Genomic DNA, 22,134 nt, shown 5'->3' on the forward strand with positions numbered 1-22,134 from the left:
ATAAAATGACACAAGTCAAAATTAAAATAACATTTATTATAGACGTTAAAAGTTGTTGAGCACTTTCATTCTAAAAACTTATAGATACTGCATCGGAACTATTTTCGCAATACAAATGTTCATTTTAAAATACAAGAATCAAGTGCATCACGTGAGTTTATTTACCCAATACCTTCCCTCGAACAATAAAACAGTAAACTCAACATATTAGGATCAGAGGAGGTTACTAGGCTGTCAGCCCAGATGTCATTTCAAACCTAGCCATTTCACCCCAGTGTAATACCATAGATACTCTAGTCAGTACCCAGGATTGTATTTAATAATCAAAAAAAAAAAAAACACCAAAAACAAGGTAGAGCTGATAGATATCCTTTACTGCAAAGGTCTGGTACCTCGGCTGTTTGCCTTCAACGGACAACTAATGCAAAGTGTAGTCATCTTAAATACATTTCAAAAAAACATGAATCATCTAATCACATTCAATTAACAATAATCAATATCAATTATTATCATTCTACCATTTCAACCTAAACAGTACTCACATTATTATTTAACATTAACATTTCTATTTAAATAATTAATTTTATATTACTTTACAAGCTGTCAGCATTAATTTCATTCCATTCTATTATAAAATTTAATAAAAAAAATATTGACAAAATGAAAAACTGTGAAGCCAAACTGATGCAAAGTTCATAATGGAATAATGTGCAAAACAACAATGTACAATATCTTAATACACTAAATTCACTTCCAAATTGAGACCCCTTGGTGAAAGTGTCTTGTAATTTAAAATGAACTTGCTCTCTAGCAACTTTCTAACTACATCACCCCCTCTGGCTAAAGGCTGAGCCAGGACAGAATAAAATAAGCCTGAAGTGTTACTACTATGGACACTCAAAACATGTTCAGCAACAGGACTTTTTAAATTGCCATTACGAACATCCCAAGATGTTCCCAAGTCCTAATTTTTACAGCCCTTTTGGTCTGCCCTACATACCATTTAGTTCAGCACAGTTACAACCAATAACATAAACTACAGCACATGAGTAACAGCTAAACTTTCCCTTGTATACAAATTTTCTACCATTAATACGACTTCCCATAATATTCTTAACATGGGCACAAACCTTACAATGACCACACGGAAACCTGCCAAATGAATCCTGTTGAGTATGACCCTGGGCCATGTTCAAAAGCTTGTTCAAATTTGCATAACGTCCATAGGAGATTCTAACATGTCTAGAAAATAACTTTCCCAAATATACATCCCACTTATTACATGCCAAGATTCCAAAATCATTCTCCTCATAATTTCAGAGAACATAGAATATTTAGAAACAAAAAAACTTCCCTTTCCTCCTGATTAACTAATCTAACATTGGCATGTTTACTCCTGTTAACCCTGGAAACACGTCTATTACTTTAGTCCAGCTGGAGTTAATATTTACAAACAACATAATAATAACTCAGTGAGTAAAAGATGAAAAGGAAGTGGTTGAAAGAGTTTATAACAAATATGAGGAAGTTGTTTCTTAAATAGTTGGAGAGTAGGCAAAGAGGACAAAGTGGATGGAAGATTGTTCCATATTTTGCCTATTGAGTTAGAATCCAATCTTTTATTAACAGCTTTTATTGTAGTGTTGATATGGCAATCATAGTTGAGATTATTATATATAATATAACCAAGAAGTTTGGTTGAGGAGTCAGGAGAGATTATTGTGTTGTCAGATGAAGTAATACAGAAGTTTGTAGAACCACTGTTCAACAGTTGAGAAGGTTGATTTGTGTTTGAAACTGGAGTTCAGTTTGAGAAGAGGCAGTACAGATTATAGTGTAGTCATCTGCATATTGTATGCAGGTAGTATTAGGAAGAGATGATTGAAGGTCATTAATAAAGATAGAAAAGAGAAGAGGGCCTAGAGACTACCCGAGGTACCCTAAAGATAAGGGAAGGGAGGAGAGAGAGAGAATTTTTCCAGAGTACAGCTTGCTGACGATTTGCAAGATAGGAAGAAAACCAGGTAAGGAGAAAAAGGAAAAAAGGAGAATTTTAGAAGTGTACAAGAGAAGTGTGTGATTAACCATGTCAAAGGCTTTTGAAAGGTCTAAGAAAAGTGAGGATGTAAGTTTATTGTTGATAGTGTTGGTGAAGGAGAGAAGAGCTGTAGTAGTACTGTGATCAGGTCTAAAACCATGTTGTGTGTCAGCCAGAAGCCGTTCTTGAGGAGGTGGTTGAGCAGTTGTTTATGTATGCATTTTTCTGTGATTTTAGCTTATGATATGAGATATTTTCCAGATTGCTGGGAAAATACCTTCTTTATTGATCTGTTTATTAAGATAGAGACAGGGAATGAGAGATTGTATATAAGAGGTAGATACAGGTTGTAGGTGAAGGGGAGGAATAGTATTTCTAAAGGTATTTGGAGATAGTTGAGAAGTGTCAGGAGATAGTTGGTTGGCTAGAGTTTGTATAGAATTAGTGAAGAAGGAATTAAAGTTATTAGCTGTTATTGTGGGATTGTCAGGGTCAGAAGGTTCATTTTGGTGGTTTTGAAGTTGAAAGTAATAGTTCTTTTGTCTGTTAGGAGGGCTTTTAGTACTATTTCTAAGCTCTCTAAACTTTTGGTGGTCTATTTGACTTTACTTATGCCAAGATTTATTTCTGAGGGGCGATTTTATGTTTTGTATCTGAGGGTAGTAGCTTTATTGTTTGTTTTATTGATTCTAGTGGGGCTGATATGAGAGGTAGGGTTAGTGTTATTTTAGGTGTGCATCTATATAAAAGTCACACTAGGACTAGAGTTTCCTGTGGAAGTTTGATAGAAAGTTGGTAGAGATGATGTTAATGGCTTTATTGGTATTGAGTTATCAAGTCTAGTAATGCTATAACCAGGTGGGAAGTTTCAGATAGGCATAAAATATCAAACTTTTCAGTTTCAAGAAGGGCATGGAGTTGATATTAAGATGGGCAATGTACAAAGAGTTAGAAGGTTTAGAGCAAGAGAGAGCTGAAGGTATAGTTTGGTTTTGTTTTAAATTAGTTATAGTATGATGAGGGCCTGGATTAGGGTGAATATCACCATCCTGTAGTAAGAGGAGAGGAGAAGAGTAGGATATATTTGTAGTTTAAGATTATAATGAATAACATATGTTTTTTTGGGAAAGGTTTTTCTGAACTTGCAGTGTGCTATTCTGTGATATTTGGATAGAAGGTAAATGGACTGAGAGGGTGAATGCAAAAAGGATGAATCTACAGGTGTTGTATTTGTTGAGGTGCATTTAGAGGGCAATAGAGGAGAAATAATCTGAGAATGTTCATAGGAAGTTATGATGTAGGAAGTTAAAAGAGATGAAAATATTAGAATTAAGATGAATGGTCTTAGTAATGTGTGGCTAGATAGAGTTGGCATAGTGGATTCAGAGGAGGTTTGTAGGGAAGTAGGATGTAGTATGATGAAGTAGTGATTAATAGGAGTAATTAGAGAGATAGGAAAAGTGTTTAAGACTGTGGACAGTGAGTATATATGTTCAAGGCAGGTGTGGTGAAATAAGAGGTTTGTACTGAGATTTGATTGAGAAGTAATGCAAGGGGATGTAGATAGATATGGTGATAAGAGTGGAGCAGAAGGGCAACTGTAGGTGTGATAGAGAGTTGGTTTAATGACTGCAGCAGCTATCACAATAATTGCTGCTTACAGGGCATGTGGTTTAAAAAGAGAGCAAGTAGCTAGGATATTATTGGGAAGTATAGGATATGTTGGAGGAGAGGAGGAGGAGGGGAGTTGTGGATGGGATGCAAAACCCAGATCTACAGGTGGTCAGAGGGTTATACTGCTAGGAAAATAAGGAAGAAAGGAATACTTTAGATAAAGAACATACACAGTCTTCAGAAGGCACAACTATAAAACTCACGTAACATTTTCATGTAAAAAAGCAAAGTTCAGCAACAGTTCAAATAGAAGATGGTTCAGGCAGAAACATTACAGTAAAATAACATTCTCATGTATAAAAGCTTCAAGTTCAGCAACAGTTTGCACATAAATCATTTATATTGTCTAGGGGATCAATTCAAAATGCATATAGCAAATATAAACAGACTAGAGAGTGTCATGTAAGCAAAGATACATCATAAAGAGCAAGGCTAAGTTCATTCAAGTTATACTAGAATACCAGATAAAGAGTCAATAGGCAGTAAAAGAAGATTAAATTATTATATTGAGCACAAACCTAGTCTAATATGTGACCTATATTCAGTTAAATTTATGTATATATATAATCCCTGAATTGCATCATCTATGATAAAGAAAAAAATAAACATAGAAATAGTACCATAACGGGTTCGGTTCCATAATTAAATTTAAAGGCTCACAGGTAAAAGCTGTTACACAGCATATTAAGGTGGTTAAAAAAAAAAAAAAAATGTTTGTAAGGTGTTAATCAGCACACACAGCGATGTTTACTAAGATGGTTTGCAAGACTCCATAACAAACCCTAATTATCGAGGTTAATTAAATTTCCAAAGTAAAGAACCAGTCACTGATAATTTGCAAAACCCACAATGATTGTCAGGCAAACAAAAAAAAAACCAGTTCCAGTTCACTAGTTGTACTAGCGCGACTACAATTCAAGTGGAATCTGAGCAAAGGAACACTCAAGAGCTAGTTAGCCTCAATTAAAGCCTTACTTAATATCTTCTCATCATAACCTCTTAAACTTAACCTCTTTTTAGCAGTCAATAAAAATTCCATTTTAAATGCTTCATCAGAGGTATTCCGAGCTATGCATTTTAATTCACCCAGAGGTAAAGAGTCAAGTAAATGAGGGGGATGCATACTAGATGCATGCAAAAAATTGTTTACAGTAGTTTCCTTCCTATAAGGTCTGAGCTGAATTTTCCACATAAAACTCAACATCCAAAATACCAGTTTAGCATCACCTTTTACCATAGAAAATTTTAAACCAAGCTGAGTGGTATTTAAGTGAGAAAAAAAATCATCAAACCCCTTAGGGTCACCTCTACACAAAAAAATCAAGTCATCTATGTATCTCTTAAAAAATACGACTTGCTCTTGAAAAAAGCTATTACCATAAATAAACTTTTTCTCAAAAAATATTTTTTATCCTTTTTAACAAATTTAAAAAATTCATGTTCAACTTTCCTGCATAAAATCTACTCAAATAACATAACTGCGGAAGACAATTTAGGAGGCGCAAACTTACTTGGGTGTAGGCAGAACAGGAACAGTCTACCATAGCCAGTATCAAAACCTTCAAACATCCCCATCATATTTTCTTGCACATTTTCATCCTCAACAGGATAATCATAAATGGAAACATTTCACATGAATTTTTTTTAATTTGTTAAAAAGGATAAAAAATATAACATTTCTAAGAATGAGTGGGAAACATTGAACTCATTAAGAGGCCAGCTTTCTGATTTTGTGTTCAAACAAGCAGCCAAAAGTGGGAACTGGGTCTTCATGTCAGTCACAATACAATAAAATGGTTTTTGATTTGTTGTTGAGGCAGGAGGATTATTTGAAGCTGGATTTGAATTGTATACAGGAGTATAATGAGAAACTGTTAGAGCTATTAGAGCGTGGTGAAAGATTGGGTTTGCTTAGCAGGGAGAATGTAAAGAAATTGTATATTGAGAAACCTGTTAACCCTTTCTTTTATGTTCTGCCTAAGATACATAAAAGCTTTATAGATCCCCCAGGAAGACATATAACTTCGGGAATAGGTTCTTACTTGCAAAATGTAGGCCTATTTATTGATTCATTTTTGAAAAAAGTTTTGGCAAAAGTTCCTGCACATGTGAAAAATACAACAGATCTCTGTGAGGAAGTAAAAAATATTCCTTGGTATGAAGACTGTTATTGAGTGGTGGTAGATATTAACTCTCTGTACACTAATATCCGGGTCTATATTACAACATCGAAGTTTCAAAACTTCGAATGTTCTAATATCGAACCCTATTCAGCGAAAGCTGAAAACATCAAACATGCAGTACAGCAATTTTTTTCCTAGGAAAAAATTTGCTGTTCCAAAACACACACACACAACACATGCACACCAAACAAACAGCAATCCATACACATACACCTAAAATCTTACACCTAACCCTACATTAAACTATACACACACCACTAACTATCCACTTACCTTAACCCAAACCCTAACCCTAAGGTCTGTCACTATCGCACACTCACCTCACCAGTGCCCTAACCCTCACGTCCACACAATCACACACATACCTAATCCGCACTCAGTCGCACACTTACCTGAACCTGACCCATAACTTTCCACCACAGTGCTGAAATTACCGAAGCGACAGAAACAGACAATTGAATTCTTTCCCTAGGAAAAAATGTGTTTTTCTGTTTCTTCGATATTTTCAGTTTTCGCTGAATAGGATTTGAAGTTTTGAAACTTCGATGTTCTAATATAGACCTTAATATCCAGTTGAAATGGGGTTTGGAAGCAATCTGGGAGATCATGGGTGATGGACCTAAAACAGCTTATGTGACAAGACTGTTGGAGTTTTGCTTAAAGTCATAATTTCATTTTTGGAAAAGATTTTTTCCTACATCACAAGGGGCCGGCGATGGGAGCACCTTATGCTCCCACTTATGCCATACTTTACATGGGATTTTTTGAGAAAAGGTTTATTTATGGTAATAGCTTTTTTCAAGAGCATGTCGTATTTTTTAAGAGATACATAGATGACCTGATTTTTTTGTGTAAAGGTGACCCTAAAGGGTTTGATGAAGTTGCTTCTCATTTAAATAACACTGGAGCATGGTTTGAAATTTTCTGTGGTAAAAGGTGATGCTAAAGTAGTATTTTGGATGTTGAGTTTTATGTGGACTCAAATAATAGTAAGAAAATTCAGTCCAGACCTTATAGAAAGGAAACTGCTGTAAACAATTTTTTGCATGAATCTAGTATGCATCCCCCTCATTTACTTGACTCTCTACCTCTGGGTGAATTCAAATGCATAGCTCGGAATACCTCTGATGCATTTAAAATGGATTTTTTATTGAATGCTAAAAAGAGGTTAAGTTCAAGAGATTATGATGCGAAGATATTAAGTAAGGCTTTAATTGAGGCCTCAAGTAATAGACGTGTTCCCAGGGTTAAGAGGAGTAAACATGCCAATGTTAGATTAGTTAATCAGGAGGAAAAGGAAAGGGAATTTTTTTTTTGTTTCTAAATATTCTGCGTTCTCTGAAATTATGAGGAGAATGATTTTGGAATCTTGGCATGTAATAAGTAGGGATGTCCATGTGGGAAAGTTATTTCCTAGACATGTTAGATTCTCATTTGGACGTTATGCAAATTTAAAGGAGCTTTTGAACATGGCCCAGGGTCAAACTCAACAGGAGTCATTTGGCATGCTTCCTTGTGGTCATTGTAAGGTTTGTGCCCATGTTAAGAATATTATGGGAGGTTGTATTAATGGTAAAAAATTTGTATATAAGGGGAAGTTTAGCTGTTACTCATGTGCTGTAGTTTGTCATTGGTTGTAACTGTGCTGAAACTAAATGGTATGTAGGGCCAATCAAAAGGGCTGTAAAAATTAGGATTTTGGAACATCTTAGGGATGTTCATAATGGCAATTTAAAAAGTCCTGTTGCTGAACATTTTGTGAGTGCGCATAGTGGTAACACTTCAGGCTTATTTTATTCTGTCCTGGCTCAGCCTTTAGCATGGGGGAGGGGGGGTGATGTAGTTAGAAAGTTGTTAGAGCTAGAGAGCAAGTTAATTTTAAATTACAGGACACTTTCACCAAGGGATCTAAATTTGGAAGTGAATTTAGTGTATTAAGATATTGCACATTGTTGTTTTGCAGATTATGTAATGATGAGCTTTTCATCAGTTTGGCTTCACAGTTTTTCCTTTTGTCAATATTTTTTGTATTAAATTTTATAATAGAATGGAATGAAATGTAATGTTGATAGCTTGTAAAGTAATATAAAATTAATTATTTAAATAGAAATGTTAATGTTTAATAATGTGAGTACTGTTTAGGTTGAAATGGTAAAATGATGATAATTGATATTAATTATATGATTAGATGATTCATTGGTTTTTTGAAATGTATTTAAGATGGCTACACTTTACATTAGTTGTCCATTGAAGGCAAACAGCCGAGGTACCAGATCTTTGCAGTAAAGTGATATCTGTCAGCTCTACCCTGTTTTTGGTGGTTGTATTTAATAATGGCTGCCCATATCCAGGTGGGTTGTGGGCACTATCCACGGTATGAATTTATTGTGCCCCATCCACTCGTCCAGGTTTCTTTTGAACAGTGTCATAGAGGTGCTCTGCTTCACATGAATTGGCAGCCTATTCCAAAAATGTGTCCTTCACTGGGAGACAAATCACTCCCTCCAGCATGTCCTATTAAAGTCGCAGGCCATATTTAGGTCTTTGTAATGGGTAGCTGTAGTCCCATTTGATTTACGGATGTGGAGCAAATTCAGTAGGTTTGGATCAGGAATTGCTCTGTAAGCCAGGCATAAGTCTCCCCTAAGAAGTCTGTACAATACTGAGTATAGTGACAGGGACTTCAATTGGTCTTGTAAGGCATGTGCTGGAGTCTCTTGATCTTCTTTGTTACAAACCTCTGAGGTCTCCAATTGCTACAGGTGCTTTGTCCAGTACATATCAAAAGGGGCGTTATAATTAAATATGGGCCTGATTAGTGACAAGTATAGAGAGGTTTATAGCATCCTTTGCTCTAGAGGTGATACCTTTGCTAATCAAGTGTGCTTATGTATAAGGTCTTCCTTACTACAGTAGACAGATGGTGGTCAAAGTTAAGGTCGCAGTCTATTTGTGATCTCAGCACCCTTACCACTTCGTAGGTGCAAAGGGTATTGTTAATTTGATAGTGTGAAGGGACATTGTTTTTACCAAAGGGAATGAGGATGCATTTCTTTGCATTTAGTTTGAGACTGTGACTAAGACACCAGTTGTTGATCTATGTAAGACCCTTCTGAATTATACTGGCATAATTTGGGTATTCGATAATTGCACCCAGTTTGCAGTCATCTGCAGACTTGGTCGGCCACAGCCCCTTAGTTTTGGTCTTAACTTTTAAGAAGTATATACCAAACAGTTAGGGGCCCACCACTAACCCCTGTGGCACCCTGCTGATGACAGGGCTACGGTTGATGTGGAGTCACCCATTTTGATTGTTTGTGACTGGTTTGTGAGCCAGTTGGCAACCCATCTTACAAAAAATGGGTTTACATTCAGTTTGCTAAGTTTTTCAGTAATGCTAGCGTGTGGGATTGTGTCAAAGGCCTTGGCCAAGTTGAGGTGTGCTGTGTATAGAGATTTGCCCTCGTCAATGGCCCTGGTCACATTTTTAAAGAAATCCACCAGGTTTAACAGGCAGGATCTGCCCTTGACAAAGCTGAATTGTGTCAGATCCTGGGTTTGGAGGTTGCTTATGTCTTTATTTATGAGGTCCATGATGATATGTTCCATGGCCTTACAGATGAGGCTGGTCAGACTTTTGGGTCTGTAATTCCCAGGGTCTGTTGCTAAGTCACCTTTGTGGAGGGGAATAACAGTTGTTCTCCATTCCACAGGAACATAGCCTGTGATTAGACTGTAGGTCTTGCAGAACATGTCTTAACCAACAATGTCTTTTTTTACCAGGCCATTTGCTATTGGCAAACCAAGGGTACAGCTATGGAGGCATCCTTTGCTCCCATTTATGCTGACCTATTCATGGCATTTATTGAGGAACAAATCATTTATGATAGTAGCCGGAATATTTTCCTGGATGAAATTGACATTTGGAGACGCTATTTGGATGATTGCTGGATGGTATGGAGGACAGATGTGGACTATTTGTTGGAATTTATATTGTATTTGAATGACAACAAATGGGGCCTGCATTTTACAGTTAACCATCATGTAGATACATCACCTTCCTTGATGTCTTGATCAATAGATTACCTGATCATACTTTAAGTACGCAGGTGTTTAGGAAGTATCCTCAATTTAACACTGTCCTCCATGCATCCAGCTTTCACCCTCCTCATATAGCAAGGAACATCCCCAAATCACAATACATACGAATGAGGCGTATTTGTTCTCAGGAACCCACTTTTCAAGAACACAGACAAGATTTGACTAGGAGATTCAAATCCAGGGGATATCATATGGGACATGTTCTGCGGGCCAGCAACTGGGCAAACACATTGAACAGGGAGGATCTGTTGACCTATAAATCACGGGATGAACATAACCCACAACCCATTAGATTTGTCGCCACATATGCAAGGAATTCAGATGTACTTATCAACAGCATATACAGACATTGGAACATATTACAGTGTGATCAGGAGCTATTGAATATGTTGCCGGGTAGGTGTCTGTTTTCATTTCGCAAAGGCAAAAATTTGGCATCCTGTTTCAATAATTACAAACATTCTCATGATAAAAGCTGGTCTGAAGTGACACAAACTACCATTACAGGTGAACCTTTGATTGGATGATTCCTATGTGGCCACTGTATTAACTGTGATAAAATTTCTAAGTCCAAACAGTTTACGAGCAAAAACTGTAGCATGGTGTATGACATAAAATTTGTTGCCAATTGCAGCAGTGATTGGCTGGAATATTTAGCCACATGCAGTTGTGGATCTTTCTATATTGGCCAAACATCTCGGCCTCTCAGGCTTTGAATCTCAGAGCATGTAAGTAACATCAAGAACAAAAAATCCAACAGTGCATTATATAAACATTGTATGCTACACAAATCCGCTAAATTTACATTTATGGTTATTGATGTGGTAAAGGGTAATAAACTAAACAAAACAGGCTGGCATTCCATTCTAGAATGGATTGTAAAGCTAGGTGGATTATTTCCACCTGGTCTTAATGAGCAATTTTAAATGAACAAATGAAGGTGTTGATGCAGGTATATAAACAGTAGCATTTGATTTTTTATGTTTACACTGATGAAGGCTGTGTTTCTTACCAACTGAAACGGTCTGGTTACTTGTTTTTTATGCTGCTTTAATTAATAAACTTTTTTCAGGTCACAGTTTGCTGGCTCATTGTCATTTTTGATGTAATTGCTTTGTGGAGCTGTGCAATTGCCTTTCATGCAGGAGGAATTGTTTGGTGCTTATAATTGAAATCCCCCATAACCAGAGTGTTTGGCAATATTTGAATTGACTCCAGTTTGGTCAAGTAGGCCTCGTGCGCATCATGATCCATAGTGGGGGATCTATAACTAGTTATGACTTGAATGGGGGTCTTACCCACAGTAATCTAAACTTGGAGTAACTCCATGGAGTTGGCCTGTCTTAACTAGTCTCCAATAACAAGAAAATTTGGTTTATAAGTGATATGCCTTAAGGGCTTGGTAGGTGAGACACTGATGTTGCTGTGTGTCGTGGGTGCAGTGGGAACTGTGTTAGCTGTAGCAGTTGTGTTTTGGAGGTCTTTGTTGTTTTGGTAAGTTTATTGAGGGAACCTTCAAACATGTTGATTTATGTGTTGGATGCATATTATGTGGGGTCTACTTCACCCTGTCAAAGGCCGACAATATCGAAGCTGATATTGTCTGCACCAAAATGTCGAAAGCGAAAGTCATCACACATGTAAATGGAAATCTCCGTAAAGGGAGATTTCCATTTACTGCAATGTAGTGCAATCTCGGAGTTGGTATATTTAAGTAATGGGGTGTGTGGGTGGTGCAGGGGATAGGGCAATTTGTGTTGTGTTTGGGTGTTTTTTGTGTTCGATGTTCGGGGATTTCGACATTTTCTTGTCAATTATTACGCTGTCGACAGTTTGAGTTTTCAACAGCGTAATATAAACGCATTTTGTGTATGAGTATAGTGGTACTATGTGCATGAGTAGTGGTGGGTGAGTTGACAACCTCTTCAGTGTTGCTGTTTCAAGTGGTAGAGAGTATGGATTCAAGATTCCTGATGTAGATGCATATCTTTCACTCTGTACTAGAGTGAGCTATTAGTAGAGGGTTGTCAGTGTACATGAGGCAGTTGCTACACTGCCTTAGTAGACTCAAGTCAACAAGGCTGGCAGGAGAAGCAAGGGTAGTCCAACTGTCCATAATGCTAGGTTTGAAGAACTGTTATCACAAAGGGAGTGCTTTCAGAACTGATCTAGGGGGTGCTCTGTAGATGGGTGTTTCTGACGGGGTTTTTGGCTGGTGGTTTAATAGGTTACAGCTCACTAGCAATACTTCTTAGACCGGAAATGTACTAAAGATGAGGACTGCACTAATGTACTACAGCTGTATCTAAGGGAAGAACCTGTTCAGCTATGGCGCACAATTGTGTGGCAGTGTACAGTGCTGCACAAGGCACAAACAAGGAGAAGCCCGCTCAAACTCAGGCCTTAAACAAAAGCTGAAAACTTAAAAAAACTTTTAAAAATTTTACAAAAACCAAGGAGGGTGCTTATCCCAAGCCCTAGACCAGTTACCCTTCACCAGACAGGTTCCACTCAGCACACTTCTCTCACAAGGGTGCAGAAGGGCCCCTTCTAATAAAAGATGGCTTGGAAAATGTGCTCAGAATACAGCAGCCGCTGCAAACAGACCCAGATGCAGAAAACCTGCATCTGGACTATGCTACAGCTGGTAGCTACACTAATTTAGGTAGGGAATGTTAAAACTAATTTAAACAGCAGGAAAATCAGCAGAGAGAGACTAAAAATGTTTTAACTCATTCCTTTCAGTACAGCTCTTTTGAGTGTGTACCTTTAACTCCCAGTGGGTATGACCTGAGCTTTTAAAAAATGAAGTTATGACCTTAGAGTTCTAATGAATACTCCTTGACAGAGGTCAAATATCAATACAACTGTGTTTGCCATCATGCATGCTTCAAAATACATTATTCTGATACCTTGTATATAGCATGGTTTTGGAATTATTAATGCAAATATGAACAAGCAATATTTGACACCTGACACAGTAGGACGTAACTGCAGAAATGCCTGGAGGTGCACTCGGTTGTAATGAGTTAAACAGTAAGAAGACACTAAAGAATGTTTTAAACAGCAAACAGATCACTTATTTGAAACACTGCTTGGTGAGAAAACAGAACAAGCAGAACAGATGCTTAGCAAACAGTGAAAATTAGCAACATTTACTTTGCAATCAGTGAAAACACTTCATAATTTTTAAGTCTTAACAAGGAGTTGATGGATACAGAATCATTAAGCCCTGAATAACTAGTTACATTGAGCAAAATCTGCCATTTATTTAAATGTTCATCTATGATAAATCCCCTTAAATCATTTATAATTTGCTTCAGCACTAAAAACTCAAATTTGTATTCAGTGAAGAATTGAATGTGCCTGTGTAATGCATTCGTCATTTTTTTATTCCTTATATCCGGCACATGCTCATATGTATGGCTTCTTAGTTATCAGTTAGTTTTTCCTACATAAAATGCAGGAAACAGCCTGTTTGAAATTACAAGAGTAACAGCCTTTTATATTGAATGTTTTTTCAGCCAAAGTAAAAAAAAATGTTTTTGTAATATATGGGCCAAAGTAAAAAAAAATGTTTTTGCAATATATGGCCATTGCGGACAACGTCCACATTTAAACATACCCTTTCTTTTCTTGCTAAACCAATCAGAACTTGTATTTCCATTTTCTAGCCAATACTTAAAGGATTTATTCTTCCTGCATACAACGGCTGGACTATTACCCAACTTGTCAAGAACGGTGCTATCGTTCCTAAAAATGCTCCAATTTCTTAAGCACTGGACAGCAGCTTTACTGTCAATAGAATAAGTACTAATTAATAATGTTTTATTATTTTCACCAAATGGATTTGCACTGTCCATCTCTACTAACTGAACCCTGTTATTAGTGACCAAATTAGTACTTAAAATAGAGGCGTAAAACCCATTACTACTTTTATTTATGACTTCTTTCATGTCTACTAAAAAACTTAATGGATAACCTCTCTTTATAAACATCTCCATTCAGTGATAAAGGTACTGAAATCAGAAACCATGTAGGCCAAACAAACAGTTTGACCCTTGACTAGAGCTTTCTTCTGACAATACGGATGGCAACTTTTAAAATGTAAATACATATCTCTAGTGTATATTAGAAATGAAACATGACTGCACAGTATTTTTAGTTAGTTCAATGTCAGGTGATACTATTTTATTTAAATCACTTTTATATGTGAACTTTAAGAATTCAACAGTATTGTTAATATAATCTAAAAACTCAATTTATCATAAGTATTTGTCCAAAATTAAAAAAAAATATCATCCAGCAAGCTTGTGTATAGTGACCACAACTCCTTATACTGGCTACTGAATAAATAGTCCTTTTCCCATTGGGCCATGACTAAGTTGGCTAAACTGGGGGGGCGCAAGCCACCCCCTTCGCCACCCCTGTTTACCTGTTTGTAATAATTACTGAAGAAAATAAAATTATTTTTTAACACAAAGTTCATTAGGGCCACTACTGCATTGATTTTATCACTACCCAAGTCAGACAAAACAAACAGTTGTTCTTCAAAACACTGTAATCCTATGACAAGAGGGGGGATGACCGAGTATAAACTCATTACATCAGTGGTTACAAGAATGCCTTCTGCAACAAATTCCTATTCATTTATTTTCTTTAACAAATCCCAGGAATCTTTGCATATGTAAGATAACTTCCCTATACAACCCTTTACTGCATAATCCAAGTATTTAGCAATGAATTGCATCCTAGAATGACAAATGCATTATATAAGCACATTCAGTCTTTCACTGAACACATATTTGAGTTTTTAATGCTGGAGCAAATTATAAATGATTTAGGAGGTTTTATCATAGATGAACATTTAAATAAATGCAAATTTAAATGGCAGATTTTTGCTCAATACAACTAGTTATCTGGGGCTTAATGATTATATATCCATCAATTCCATCTTAAGACTTTGTATTGTGAAAATTGTTCTGATGAAGTTCCTGTAAGTTTTTGGAACGAACACACTCAACACATTTTAACTTCTATAATAAATGGAATTTTAATTTCGACTCTTGTCGTTTAGTAGTACCACAGGATTATAGCTGCAGTTTGGTCACATCCCTGTGAGATTCCTGGTTTAATTCTAAGAGCTAAGCCAACATGGGAAAGAAAGGAGATTCTGCTGATGAGGATGACTGCAGTTAGAGACACAAGACAATAGGCAAAAAGGGGCTGGAATTTATTGAACAAAACTGGCAAAAGAACCAGGGTACTGGGAGCATATAACTAGAGAGGGAAAGGTGATAGAATGAGAAGATGCCAAGAATTTATTTGGACTGCAGGTTAGAGATTGCCTTCCCTTTCAAGGATTGATATCAGACTATAGGAAAAGAGAAAGAAATAGGGGTCTTAAATTAAAGACCAGCACTGGTGCAGTTTTTAATAGAATCTAGAACAAGACTTTGCTGTTAAAAAAGGAATAATTAGTAGAGCATATAAAATATTGCATGATAACTACAAGAATCAATCAGGGGAGGTTGATAAGGATTGAGAACAGAGACTGTATAAGCAATTCAAAAAGAAAACAATCTATATATAAGTTTGTCTCCCAAATATGCAACAAAATCTAGAAGAGTTAGGATTTTTCTTGGAAATGTTTGCATTAGATATTTTTATATCCCAAGTAGACTCGGAGAGAAATTTTCCTCAGGTAGACAGCAAATGTTGGAGGTATAACAGGGAAGAGAGGTAACTGGGAACATATTTTCTGAGAGTGTAATGAGTTGGGAAACTTTAAATATTCCGTACAGACTACTCTGTCAGAGATACTGGGTGAGCAAATTGGTGTAACTAGGGAAATGATTTCGGAATTGCCTAGACATAGTAAGGCCTTGATGAGTCTAATTATGGTGGCTGCCAAAAAAGCAATTACTGGAAAATAGAAATCAAAGTCTAAACCAGCTGTACTAGAACTAGTGAATATAGTAACAGAGATAAAACAACTAGAATTAGGATCTTTAGAAAAAGGCAATAACAAATTACATAGGAAAAAAATGAGAATTGTGGAAACAATACATACAAGATTGGACTGTGGTTTAAAAGAAGGCAGAGTTTGAATGAGCTATGTAATGTTTGACTGACAATGATTGGGTAGATTATAAGTGATGTATAATGCTTGCAGCTAAAATTATGCCAATGTGGTTTATGATGTAAAATGCTTGATAGTGGGATTGAGTCAATATGTTTTTTCATTTTATATAAATGTATGATTGTATGTCATAAGTGATAATTAAGTAAAGATGTTTATTGGTTAAAAAATATATAAAAAATCCTGTTCACCATCCAGTCAGGATATCCACCCTCAGCCTTTGTCATATCTTTTGGTGGATAACTTCTCCCTTGATAGTTCATGATTGTCTGTTCATCCTTCCATGTCGACAATGACTACAGATGCCTTCCCATGGAGGGGGCTCATTTTGAGGGGAGGACAGTTCAAGGAATGAGGATCAGTGAGGAGGACCATTTTTGCATCAGCATCCTGGAAATGAAGATGGTCTTCCTAGCATTGTAAGCACTTCAGGACTTCCTTCCCCCATGTGCAATTTCTATCCAGATAGATAACACTTTTGTGATGTGGTACATCAACAAACAGAGAGAATCTGCTCTTACTGCTATATCAAGAGGGCATGAGCATATACCAATGGGCAATGCCTTCTCAATGCTTTTTTATAGCAACACACATACCATGTCAGACTGGTATTCTAGCAGACAAGCTGAGTCATTGCATTCTTATGCCTCACGAGTGGTCCCTTGAGGATCTTTTCTAACCTCCTCTGATTTTTATAGTTGTCAAGCAATATTTGATATGTCCTTCTAATTATCTCCTTTTTCACAGCAGCTTCTGTTCTAGGTTCATCTAAAAACTCTGCTAGAGCTGGTCTTTCACTTAGGTCTCCCCTGTCCCTTTCTCTTTACCTGTACTCTTAATATCAATCCCTGGTAGGGAGGGCAGTCTCTAACCTGCAGTCCAAACTTCTTTGTCTCAACCCACTCTTACTTTCTCTCTCTAGTTATTTGGTCCCAGTACTCTGGTTCCTTTGCAAGTTTTTCCCAGTAAGTTCCAGCCCCTTCTTACCTTATTTTCTGTACCCCTACTTACAGTCATACCTATTGGCAAAATGTATTTTTTTCCATTCCCATGTTGGCATAGTTCTTGGAATACTTTCTGCAGCTTTATATATATATATATATATATATATATATATATATATATAAAATCTGTATGGTTGTTATTCTCCTTAAGTATCTGCAACCAAAATCCCTCATTTCTTGACCCCCCCAATCTATTCACGTCTTAATGGAATTACCTGCTTCCTGTATTCTGTTCTTGGCTTATCAAGAACAAATATTGGTAACTAATGTCTTGTCAGTCAGAGTGAAAACTGAATGTGTGATTTTCTTTCAACCTTCCTGAGCCTGCGAATGCTGTGAAAAGTAATTAAAAAAAAAACATTTCAGTGGCTGTTTCGTTAATTCTGCTGCTGCTGAACAGACTTTGGTCTCAGCAGCTTGGCATGGTACTTCTAAACCTTGAGTGTTAAAATCTTACCTTGGAAGATCTAAGGCTAATTACAAACGTTTATTATATTACTACAATTCACTTGATTACCTAGTGAATATTGATGAGCTTCAGCTTGGGATATTCATAAATATTAATTAATTATTCATTGATATCATCAACTGGGTAATGGTGGGTGGTATTTGGGTGGGGTTTGCTGTGGGGTTACAAGAGAGAGAGAGATTTTTTCGTCTAACCTGTCATTACATCCGACCTCAAATACATTTCCTGAGAAACCCTTTTCTTAGTAGCAGTATTAATGTGTAAAGAGACGTGCAGTTTTCCATAGTATCTTTAATGACAAATTCTTTCTTCATGCCTGAGGTAGTTTGTGTTTCTGCCGAACTGTTCTGTTCAGCAACATGTCTTCTTTCCTTTTTTTCAATTTTTTTTCTTTTATACTTTTTTTTCTTTTAAGCAAGAAAGTGAAAGGAAATAAGTTTGCATTCTGTGGACATACTTACAAAATTCAGATATTCTGTGGACGTACTTAACAAAATTCAGATATTAGTAGGGAGTTGATTATCCGAACGTCGATTATACAAACCCAAATTTTTCAGGTAGGAAAAATCATCAAGTCTGAATATGTAAATGTTGTATGCATTCACTTGTACATGTGTTTTCAGATTGTAGCCCACTCGTGTGTGAAAAATATTCTTTATTCACTGGAATCGCTGAATGGTTGAAAAGTGTATTCCCTGCATACAGAAAAAAACAAAACAAGGTTTTAGAAGTTTTTTATCTGGTTCAATTATAAGTTTGATTATCTGAACTGCCGTAGGTCCCAATTACTTCAGAAAAATCAACTCTCTACTGTACAGTGAGGGAACCAAACCTACTAGGCAATCTGGTCAGCTGTTGAATTCTTTGAGACAGGGAAACTGGTTTGTCTACTATATGAATATGTCCTTTTTATGTGGCTACCTAACTACATTAACTTTTGATATGACAGGTGTAATAAAACTTTAAGTGGGGGTGTTGACCCTTTATTTTGCCATTTCTTGTTCACAAATATAGTGGAGAGATTGAATCCATAGTGGGGATGTTATGTGTAAAGGGGTTGGGGAAATGCTAACAGTATAAATTCACATTTTCAGAAGAAGAAAATGCAAAGATGGTTTTCCTTTTGCAGTAGTATTGGCCACAGGGATACTGGGAACATGCCACAATTTCAGAGTCAAGATACTGACACTCAGGATGGGCTGCCCTAATTGTCTTCACTGATTACATGTTTACATATTTGGTAGGGGAAAATAAATTATTATATTTGATATATAATAAGGAATGGTTGGGAATTTCTTTCATATTACTGACGATTGCATTAAATACTGGGGGTAGTCAGGATACAAGATTGACAAGGAGGATAAATATCAGTTGGGATTTGAAAAAACTAACAAGCTTATCAGTTTACATCTACTGTAATGTGACTGTGATGTGTGAAAAAAGAGTGTTGTCTTGGCTAATACTGGAATTATATGGTGTCATTGTTGATTGTCAGATTAGCTAGTAGCTTTCATGTCAAGATTCTAAAACAGATCCTGAAATGTTAGAGCATGCTGAAATTTATTTTTGATTTAAGCTGGATACAAGCCATGTCTGTAAAAACTGTATACATTACTGATGAAAAGTAATGCAAATGCTTTACTTACAGTATTATGTTGCTGAAGAAAGCAGTACAATTGTGAAAACCTCCTTATCCTTTCTTGGAAAAGAGTGTATCACTAGTGTTTCAAGTAAAATGAGATTTCTATGGTAAGTTTTTAAGTGTTCCTTTCTTGGAATTCTAATTAATGCCATTCAGATGAAGAAAGACAAGGGTGAGAGATAATTAGCCTTGTTTTAATTGCTAGCATTTTTTCTCGTCAGACTCTTACTAAGAACTGCAAAAGCATAGCATGGGTAAAATATAAATGGAAAGGTGTGAGAGAAGCACAGAATGGTCTAATGGCATACACCCCAGGATAGGTCTTATTTCTAGTAGGGGGAGCTTGGAAAGTACCTGTACATTCTTGGATATCATTTTCTGCTTCTTAGTCTCAGAATGTATTAAAAAGGCATTTGTATTTTCTTTTGCCTTCTTTGCAACCCATCACTTTCACATAATTTGTATTTTGTTCTCATCTCTAGCAAGTTTTTTTCTTACCTGCCATTTCTTTTGTTCATGATAATGGTAAACAGTTCCCAAAGCACTGTGCAGATCAGGAGAGAGGATGGCTGACTTGAATAGTTCACAGATGGTAAGATCAATGATCAAGAGGGATGATTGAGGCTGTGGAGTAGGAGACAGATTGAAGGTCCTGAGAATTTATGAAGCGGGTGACAGGAGGGGTAACAGAACATTGTTTGCTCACAGAATTCTGAGGGTAAGGGCTGAGAAGCTAAAACACAAAAATAGTGACAAAATTAAGTAAGAGAATGAGTTGAGTAAAATATAATGCACTAAACCTTTAGATTTGAGAAGTGCAGAGGATAGTGAGCCTGCTGATTGTTGTCCCTTCTTGGATGGTGGAATGTAGTGGAGGGGAATAGGGAATTTGTAAGATAGTAGAGGCAAAGGATGGAGCAACTGCCCAGCTGGGCTGCTTTGATAATAAAACGTCTATTAGCAGTAGTAGATTATGTTTGAATATTTACTCTGAAAATGCAGACTGTGTTACCAAAGGTCACATTTCATTTGTAACAAAACAACTGAAGAGAATCAGAATTATTAATCCCATAGCATTTGTACATTAAAACAATGTCCATCCCTGTTATGCAATGATTTTATCAAGATGGTATTTTCAAAAATCACAATAAATTGAGTATCATTGAAGGAGAGTTAACAATGTACATACTGTATAATTTACATGCATAGGGTTCCAGAACAGTGTCAAAGCCTTGTGAAGCAATTCATCAAGAGTCCCAAGTAAAAATGCTGGAACTAACAGCCAACAGCAAGACTAACTGAATTATTTATGTATTCTATATGTTGTGAAATTTAGATGAAGATATAAAATTCTTGTATAAATTTGCAAAAGCCAGTATATGTCTAAATTTCTGGTACTGTTACTAATAGCATCTTATTTATTTTTAAAATATGACTCAGACCGTCTGCTTAAACTTTTTTATTCACAGGTGGATGACTACCACTCAGTACATCAGAAACTAACTGCTGAGATGGCCGATCACTCCAACCTTATTCGAAGCATGTTAGTGCTAGCTGAAGATGCACGCCTCATGGCAGACATGTAATTATCTTTGTTTCTTTACTGTCATTTAACTGAGTCTGTTGCATCATTGAGAGGAGTATGTCTAGAAGTGTTTCAAAGTCTTGTTCCACAAAAGTATTGACCTTCCATTACACATTCCGTCCACTTCACTGCTCCGAACTGGGCACAAACATGGTAAACTGTTTCCTACAGCTCACGTTTCTCCCTGCCTCCAACAATGTGGCACTACTGGTCTGTTTATATCACATATTGTTTGTCACCATTCCTGTCAAAAAAGCTGAACTGCAACTTGAGTAGATAAGATGAAATTTTTCAATGCTGTGGTAGTTTTCCTCTGCCTTTCAGTTTGATAATGTTTGTTTATGTTTTATTTATTTATTCTTTGTTGACTAGTAGCCTCTTTTCAGGGGAGACATGAGGTGGCATTTATTCTAAATTAACATTAATCTTTCCCGAGTTATAGATATTTCTACTTGTATTACTTTTTTCTCACCACTCCCATTTTCGACCTTTCAAACCATTCAAAAAAAAAAAAATCTCACACACACACACTCACACCTTTACTATTTACCAGTAGCATTCCCATTTAAAGTTTTTTTTCTCTAGTGTAAGATTTAAGGGTTTGTTGTTGTAGGCATTCTCTATTGGGTTTACCTTTGTCTTTCAAAGTGGAAACTGCCACAGGCTTTCACAAATCTGGCTGTTGTGGCCACAACACGCTCCAGAGACCACAACCTCATAACCACAATTAACAGAACATGCTGGAGGGACAGGTTCATAACCCAGAGACTGCCCATGCTATGGAAAAGACTTCCCATACATGTCAAGGAGAGTACCTTGCTGGCCATCTTCAAGAGAAACCTTGATGACTGGATGGAAACAGAAAATTCACCCCAGGGATAACTCCAGTGGCTCTACTCGACAGAGGCACTGGGAACTAAGGTCAGGGGTGGCACTATACCAGGGTAATCCTATGGCTAGGCTGGTAAAGGCCCCAGGGCCATTAGCCTAGTACACACCTTTGAACAAGATCCCACCCCAGGATACTCATAAACTCTTGTGTTATTTGCCTGGGGCTAGATCATCTCAAATAACCTTGCTATATCTGCAAGTCCTTTTGCCGAAGGACCCTGGAAGAAAGAAAAAGTTGATAATAAAGGGACTTCTTTCCAAGATGAATCTAGGAAGGAGGACAGAAAAGGAGAAAAAAGTAAAAGAATACTCACAGACCACTGGCATCAGGTTGTCTTCACCCAAGCCATCTGTTTAGAGTCTCAGCTAGCCATACAGGGCAGGCAGTGAGTACAGCCACAAAAG

General features: G+C 36.7%; 1 protein-coding gene across 1 annotated transcript in view; it reads left to right on the plus strand.

Moving 5' to 3' along the window:
- BBS2 (Bardet-Biedl syndrome 2) overlaps positions 1-22,134 on the plus strand; it is a 1,992,563-nt gene that overhangs the window by 1,777,531 nt on the left and 192,898 nt on the right. The window contains exon 15 of the mRNA XM_044079541.1: positions 20,723-20,835. Within this exon, the coding sequence (XP_043935476.1) occupies positions 20,723-20,835 (113 nt within the window). The remainder of the gene's footprint in view (positions 1-20,722; positions 20,836-22,134) is intronic.

The sequence above is a fragment of the Protopterus annectens genome, chromosome 8.part0, assembly GCF_019279795.1.
Source record: "Protopterus annectens isolate FY-2018-M chromosome 8.part0, PAN1.0, whole genome shotgun sequence".
Taxonomy (NCBI): domain Eukaryota; kingdom Metazoa; phylum Chordata; order Ceratodontiformes; family Protopteridae; genus Protopterus; species Protopterus annectens.